Here is an 8,214-nt window from a genome sequence, read left to right on the forward strand (position 1 = left end):
CCAAAGGGTAAGTAATCACATAGTACTGCTGCCTCGTATCATGGCCAAACCACAAACTTAAAGAGCTAGTGATAGTATCTAGTGCTGATCAAGAGGTTGTTAATGTGGTGCTCTTTACACTGTTAAACAAGTTAAACTGGTTCAGAATAACTGCTTTAAACACTGTAGTGATTATTTCATGTTGGAAACTGCACCGTTGATGAAACAAACGCTATGAAACTCAGTGGACTTGAATCGATCGTTGCAGAAATAAACTTTTCTTTGGACTGCTCATGTTTTAACAAGACTTTATTATAAAGACACGAATGTACATCTTTCAAATTTCAATGGAATACTGACATTGCGTGTCTAATTCACATTTTTATATTCTTTCCTTTGCAAAGAACAAATAGCAAAATCGTTCACCTTATAAACAAGTGCTGCAATTCAATCTCCAAAATACAACACCCACAGTCTGGACGACGAGTTTCTGAGCAAGATTCAAGTTGGAAATCAGATAGAAATGAACATCAGCAACCTGAAAATCATAGCAGCATCATGTTTTTGAAAAACATTTTTTAGAAAAAGTTCACTCAAGAGTCCAATTTGTGATTTTTTTCATGTTATTTCTGTCAGTTGATTTTTTTTCTTTGAAGCATAATCCAGATCAAGTCGGAGTTAATTCATCACTGAGACAATCCCAGACTGCACAATCTTGCAGGTTCCACTGAAATTTGACTATTAAAGGCCTTCAAAAACTGTAACTGGGTCAGTTTCTGTCGAGTTCTTGAGTAGAAAAATAATCCTGGACGAGACGATCGGCTGATAACGACAGACCTGAACCTGCTACTCAGGTTTCAGATGCATCGTTTCAGCTCGTTCACAAATAAACTCTTTTAGATGTCTCTACTATTAGTTTAAAGGATCTTCAAAAATAAACCACCAACAACAAAAAGAATACTTCTTTATAATCGGAGAAGAGGAGAAACAGGAAGTCACAGCACTTGGAAACGCCATGAGGCCTGGTCTTTGTAGTCCAAACAGTCGGAGGCGTTGAAGTTGAGTTTCCAGGCTGAAGCCGCCGTCTGCTCTTTGTAATCCAGACAATCTGTGGAGTTGAAGGTGAGACCAGGCGTGCTGTATGCCTGGTGGTGGTGTGATGGGTGGTGGTGATGATGGTGGTGCCCTGATGTCTGACCGATATGGTGGTGTGGGTGTCCTGACATGGAGCTGCCAGTCATGGGGCTAAGCTGGTGTGGATGGTGCGGGTGGTGGTGGGAGTGCATGGGTGCCAGGTACGAGCCGCACTCCACGCCGCTGAAGTAAGAACCTGATGCCGAGGCCGGGTAACCCTGGCTGTACGCTGCTGCCGTTTGGCTGTAAGATACCGGGTAGGAGGGCGTTCCACCGGTAGTGGAGGATGACACGGAGCGCTGCATGCAGGAGGCGCTGGTGGGGGCGGCGGGGTCAGGCAGTGTAGCCGGAGCCGGGGCTGGGGAGATGGGCGCCGGGCTCCAGATGGATGACACCGGAGCGGTGATGGAGGTAGAGGTGCTGATCAGACCAGGACCACCGAGGCCGGAGGAGACAGAGGAGGAGGAGGAAGAGGAAGATGTAGAGGAGGACGTGGAGGAGGAGGAAGTGGACACCGCCGGTGGGGTGAACTGGCCGCTGCTCTCTGAACCCGTGCTCTCTCTTGTCGGGGAAGACTTCTTCTTCATTGGTTTCACCTTGGCGCTGTTGCTGCTCTGCTGTTGCTGCCGACACTTGGCTCGTCTGTTCTTAAACCAGACCTGAGGAAGGAGGAGAAGTCAAAAGGTCACCATTAGAACGATGTCTTCACACTTCCCTCTAACATGATGCCACTGAGTGCTGTGGCTCCGACCCTTGACCTTCACTGCTGGCTGCTCATAAGGAACTGCAGGTTATCAGAGACTCTCACTCTGGACGAAGAGTCTGCTAAATGACTTCAGTGGCAAAGAAGAAACAACTACATGTGCAGAGCCTGTGAATCTGTGTATTTCTTTAGGATGAATCGCTTCATCTCACACTTCACTCAAATTACAAAAAATGAATAAATAAATGAAAAAAAAAAACACTTTTCCTCACATACCCCTTGTGGCATTTAGCCTGCGGATAGTTTTGGTTTGATTTGTCCTGGTTTTAAGAGTTCTGACTGCACCTCAATACATGTAATAAGATAACATAAGATAGGACCTTTTCTGTGGTAGACAGTAGTAGTAGTGTCATATGGGAAAGAGATGATTCTACTGAGTCAAAACTATCTGCACAGTCAAAAAAGAGAAAATTTGTTTTTGTGATTTTGGTCAACGGACCCTTTAGACACTAGTTGTATTGTGGCCTAAAAAAGTCCTGTAGAAAGCTTTCCTTAATGAAGTCAGTCATAGTTACATAATAAGAATTACATAATGAAATATTTGTCCAACTACAAAATTATTATAATCGGTAAAAATACAACGTGATCTCAGAGGAAACTGCCAATTTAGGTAAAATTTAAAATGAGTCTGTTTGAATGAAAAAATGCGACTCAACCGCTTTCAAAAAAAAGAGTAAGCAGAACAATGACGAAAACCTTGACCAATAATGGCAAAATTGACATACAAAAAAATTATTTGTGTGCGCAAGATACCTTCTGACTTATCTGCTCTTTAAAAATATTATTCATTATCTGTTTTTATGATTCAATTTTCCTGTTTTCAGGACAGTCTAATCTTTATCCATTTTGGGGCTCAGTGAAAACATCAGTGATAATGATGGAAATAAGATCAGGACTTTAAATGATATGTATACATGTTGTAAATATATATTGGAACATTGTAAATAATTTAATAATAATTAATTTGTCATAAACTTGCTCATGTTTATTAGTGTGTACATGTATGAAACTTGTACACAAACTGGGGTTTATGGCTGCAGCTCCATGCTGAATAGTATAAGTGACATTTTTAATAATTGGAAAATATTTTCCGATAACACTAATTGTTATCATCAGTGATTAGGAGTGACAGTGGTTCTAATATAGCAATGTTTAGAAAAATAATATGCTTTCTTAAAAATAACAACACCCACCACTACACTAATGATAATGCTGATCACTGGGTCTGTCAGAGGTGGATTAGTAAATGCTGTGGTGGTAAAACTGGCCTGTCAGCAGCAGCAGAAAGCAGAGAGGCAGCAGCCATAACTCCAGCAGAGGGCCACTAAAGCCGGGCATGGAAAACCTCTCAGAGCCTTTTCTAAAGAAAGCTCAGTGCATGAAAAGCTGGTCCTTCACTGTGCCAGAGTTTAGCCAAATACTCCCCTTTGATTAAAGACTTGTCTCTACTTGATCAATAACAGCTGAGCTTTTCTTTTTCCACTGGAGTTAACAGTGCAGAGGCCCGAGGTGAAGGACAGAAAGTCCATCAGCAACTTTAAAAGATGCAAAAAACACTTTTCGGACACAGCGACTGTTTTCTTCAGTCAGGTTAACTTGGGCGTTAGAGCTGATCATCAAACTATCAGCTTCATGGAAACTTCTGCTGTGAATGCTCAATGAAGTGACCTCCAAATTTCTGAATTTCTTTTTATGCCAATTTTTCTCTTGCAAAATGTTTGCAAAACTTTCACACTTTTAATCAAAATAAAGGCAATGCACGTGGAAGGTAAACTGAGAAATCTCAGCAGATTAAACTCTGAGGATACATCACTCAATTCTCCCACATTACATATAAGTCTGTATTTTCAAGCGTGTAAAAAAATACATTTTTAAAAGGTGCATTTAATGTCCCTCAGACCGAGCTAAACCAGTCGAAGTGACTGTCTGACCTGAACTCTGGACTCCGGCAGGTTGATTTTCAGCGCCACCTCCTCCCTCATGAAGATGTCCGGGTAGCGCGTCTTGGCGAACAGCGACTCCAGAATGTCAAGCTGCGTCCGGGTGAAGGTGGTCCGCTCCCGGCGCTGCTTCCGCGGGTTAGCTGGAAAAAGAGAGAAAAAACGAAATCCAAGGGTCATCATTAATTACTCTGACCAAGACTGTTAAGCAGCACTTTAACGCCCCTCCAAAAGTCACAGACTGAATCCAAGTGTGCGCTCATGCGCTCGGTCATGTCTTGCGTAAATTCCTTTTTCTTAAAAATAAATTAATTAATTAAATAAATATATAATCTCACTTATTAATTTGAGTCAATTCCCATGTGTCTCGACGCTTTTCCAACTTATAAAACATTTTAGAAACATTCTGTCGATATAGGAGCGTTTTACCATCAAGACAAAGTGAGTGACAGACTTAACGGCTGGAGAAACAACAAAAACTCAGCAGAAAACAAGCTTTCATTGTGGCTCTAAATGCACCAAAAGCAAAGACTGAGAATCAAAGTTTCGTTTAACCACGTGTATAAACTCAGTTTCCTCTCCGGGATCATCGCTCTTTGAGTCTAATTCGACCTTTATTCAAGCTGATAAAACTTTTAAATCACTTTAAGATGTGAAAATAATTCATTTCATTCGCTTTGAGCTTCTTTTCTTTTTACCAACCAGGCACCAACAGGGAGAAATAAACTTTAAACCTGTGTGAAAATATGAGCAATAATGGCGAATCGAAAAATATTCTCCGTCATCTGAACTCGAGCAGAGACATGAAAATAAAAGTTTGACATCATAGAAATATCATCGATCACCACTGACTCAAAGTGTCCGGCTGAGTAGTGAATGCTGCAGTTAAAACCACAGTCAAGTTGTATTTTGAAGGAGTTTTGTTCTCCATAAGAGGGTCTGGTGCGTACCGGGGTACCCCACAGATGGGTGCAGCAGGTCCATGGCAGCTCCGCTCAGGCCCAGTCCGTTCATCCCGTACGGGGCCTGTTTGAGATAAGACATCATGCTAGAAGCGCGGAGGGGAGACCGGAGTCTGGACGGACAGAAAGCTGCAGATCTCCCGGTGTTCAGGTGCTCAGATCCCCGGTGCTTGGGTCGGCTCCTGCGGGAGAAAGAAGCGCGATATGTTTGGGCTGAAAAAATACAGACACCGGCTGAAACACAGTATTAATTATCGATTACCAGAGTTGATGCGCTATCAAACCTTAAAACTAGCACTAATACAAATGCAGCCCTGTAAAAATTAGATCAACTTTAATTTCTAAACACTTAAAACTAGACACTTGGAAACTCTTAACATTTAAACGCAGATCGAGAGCCACAGCCAGTTCATTCAGATGATCATATAAAGACTAAAGGGGCCTGTTGTTTTACCGGCCACAGCGTTCATTTAGGAGCTTTCACAAAATCTGTCAAGCACATGCTTTTCAACATAGTAAAAGCATTAAAACACCTTCGAAACACTCAAAGGCGCAGTTATGCGACCAGAAAATGTGAATGAAACCATTTGCATTTTATATTTTGTGTGTTTATAATGAAGTTTAACTTCAAAAATCAGTGTGATTTCGTAATATAATGAATGTAAATGGCCCAGCTAGTGGAGAAATCAGGGGAAAAATGATAAACAAGACAAGAGGCAAGAAAAATTGGTCGTCCAGTTTTTACAACGTTCAATAAGTGACATCCAGGCCCAAAGGAAGCTTGAAGGACTGACACTGAGGACGAGGCGGTGGACTTTTCGGTTCATTCCTTTAGAGGAAAAAATAAGTTCCCAGCACTTTAATTAACCTGAAGCAGAGACAGGCCGTAACTTTCCCGTGAGGAGGCGTTTATAACATCAGTGCGCTGCCGGCCTCAGCGCAATAAAAAAATAAATAATAATAATAATCAAAGGAGAAAAATGTCTGATCTCACGGGAGAAACTCTGCTGAACAAGACCTCCTTCACGACGTCAGACTTTCCTCACGTTGCCCTCAAACATCCGTCAGTTTGTCTCCGGCCTCAAACAGTCTGTTATCACTCAGATCTTCGTTACGTTTTAATTAATTCATTAGCTCACAATTAAATCGACCTGCGGAGACACACGTTGAAATTACAGGCCACTTGAGACTTTTCTCACCTCCGAGTGTCTCTGCAGGAACGTGACAGTCTGAGACCAATATTATTTATTCAGTACTCCTTCAAACAGAGACGCAGACGTTTACTGAGAGCAAAGTGCCTCAAATTTCAAACTGAATTCATGGTGCGATGAAATATAGTTTAACATGACTTTAATTTTTACTCCTGAGCTCTAAGTTCTCCCAAATTTGCTTTTTTCAGTGAGGCTGTTTATGTGTTTCAATTAAAATGTTAATTCGTTTATTTTGGATAGAGGCTACTTTTGCCATGTCCTTCATTTAGTGTATATATGTTTTTATTTATTGGCAGTGTATCATAGATCCACTGCAGTTCTAAAGTGCATGAACTCAATAATATAATTCAGTTTTCACATGATGGTAACATGTTAAACCTGCAGTGTCTTATCATGAATCTAAATCAATTCTTAAAGCTGAACAATGGTCCCAGTAGAATTCAGTAAAAGTACATACATGTGATTATAGGCAACGACAGACAATGGAATATTAAATATTATTAAAAACACTTTAACATAAAGAGAAAAGTCTTATCAGCATTTATCTCAGAATTAATAAATATCCGCAACTTTTTAATTTCGTTTTTACCTGAACATCTCACGTTTGCTTCATCTCTAATAAACTGCCTTAATTGTTAACTGTTAGTATTAGTGTAAGACAATGTATTTAGACAAGAATTTCCATAATCCACCGGGGTCATTTAGCAGGTAAATGCTCAAATTTAGGACTAATAGCAGCTTTCTCTGTTGTGAAAGGAGCCGCGGGCCTCCTGGTGAATCTTAACTGAGGCGTTAACAGTCCACATAAAGCTCAACTTATTTCCATAACCGCAGGAAGGAGCCGAATCACGCAATGTAAATGCGTCAAAACTGTGTGCAAATGAACTGCATTACAATGTAGATTAGATCTACAGGGCGGCAATTAGCAAAGCGGCTCTTATCAGCGCAGAACTGCGGGCTGAACTGCGCGCAGGAGGAAACACACCTGAACGCAGATGAAGTCACCTAATTTAAAAAAACCAAAAAAAAAAAAAAACCAAAAAAAAAAACCATTTAAATTTGGAAAATGAGGTCTCAAAAACTGCGATCCGTTATTCTGTTTCCTCCTTGTATTTTTTCTAGGACAAAACAAATGGTTTGATAAGGTTTAATTTTAAAATCTACCTGCAATATTTCAATTTTTGCGTTTCAGACAAAAGCCTCATTTTGGGAGCTTCTAAAACATTTCGAATGATGATCAGAGAAGCTGTCATCACAAACTGTAGCCCAAAATATGACTGCAGTAATGTTAAAAGAGACAAAAGCAGCAGGTGCTACATCTACAGCTAATCAGGATACATAAACAGGAAAAGGACAATAAAGAAAATAAATTAAAACCAGTCTGGAGTCTCACCGTCTTCAGGCTCCTTTTTTCTTTTTTTTTCTTTCTTTTTTTAAAAAAAAAAAATGAAAATCCTGTTAAATGTCAAAGCAGTGAGATCCAGAGTTCGAGAAATATCCACATGGAGGAAAATGTATTGTTTTCTCGCAAGCAGGTTCAGCAGCTCTGCGTGCTACACCTGTCTCGGAATTAGAAAATTAACATTTCAACGCAGAAAAACCAAAAAATAGTCGTGTTTTGACTCTTCGGCGCTGCTTCCCTCTCCTGCCGGTGTTGACGGATGGAGATTGATGCTCGTCTCCGAGGCCCGAGCCTCTATGAGTCAAGGAAGCACGCGGGTCTGGGTCCTTCCAGCCAATCACAGCGCTTTGCGGCCTTGCGGGAGAAGCGGACGGCCAATCAACCCGCGATCTTGGCACTAAAACACCCGCCCCTTTCAGATGGAGCGCGCACCACGTGACGCGATTGGAACGCTCGTGTCAGAAAGTTGAAGGAGAATCATCCGGCTGCCATTACAGCAAGAAACGTCCGATTCAGGCGCTAATTTAAGACGAAACGCTAACGTTTAAAAGTAGCCTCAGTGTGCAGTGAGCAGTGTGTATTAACGCAGTGTTATTTTAATTTTTATGAGCACAGAAGTTGAACCACGTCTTTACATTTGACCTAAGAGGTAAAAGAACATATGAAAGTTTTTTTTTTCATCTCAATAAAAAGATAAATTGGCCAAAAGCAGTTATCATAAATACAGCTAATGGCAAACCAATGGGCTGTTAACTTATTTGGGCTTGTAACCAGTTGTCAGGCCCAGAGTGGCCTGCTCTAAATGTGTTTTCCGTTACAACCG

The 8,214-nt window shown here is 41.0% G+C and overlaps 1 protein-coding gene across 1 annotated transcript; it reads right to left on the reverse strand.

The window, feature by feature from the left end:
• Window positions 1–270: 270 nt before the first annotated feature.
• Window positions 271–7,671, reverse strand: LOC143319466 (homeobox protein OTX1 B-like). The gene is made up of 4 exons (XM_076728477.1): window positions 7,383–7,671; window positions 4,767–4,960; window positions 3,808–3,959; window positions 271–1,772 (listed from the first exon to the last, which is right to left on the reverse strand). Exons 2-4 carry the CDS (start codon window positions 4,861–4,863, stop codon window positions 975–977), a joined length of 1,047 nt encoding a protein of 348 aa, XP_076584592.1. The 5' UTR covers window positions 4,864–4,960; window positions 7,383–7,671; the 3' UTR covers window positions 271–974.
• Between the last annotated feature and the right edge of the window lie 543 nt (window positions 7,672–8,214).

This window comes from Chaetodon auriga, chromosome 4 (assembly GCF_051107435.1).
Source record: "Chaetodon auriga isolate fChaAug3 chromosome 4, fChaAug3.hap1, whole genome shotgun sequence".
Taxonomy (NCBI): Eukaryota; Metazoa; Chordata; class Actinopteri; order Chaetodontiformes; family Chaetodontidae; genus Chaetodon; species Chaetodon auriga.

Bases quoted from the DNA above. Each gene is read 5' to 3' on its own strand.
- LOC143319466 (XM_076728477.1), bottom strand. From the start codon at position 4,863: ATGATGTCTTATCTCAAACAGGCCCCGTACGGGATGAACGGACTGGGC. The intron at 3,960-4,766 runs GTACGCACCAGA...CTCTTTTTCCAG, and splicing joins CCCATCTGTGGGGTACCCCG to CTAACCCGCGGAAGCAGCGC. The intron at 1,773-3,807 runs GTCAGACAGTCA...CTCCTTCCTCAG, and splicing joins TGCCGGAGTCCAGAGTTCAG to GTCTGGTTTAAGAACAGACG.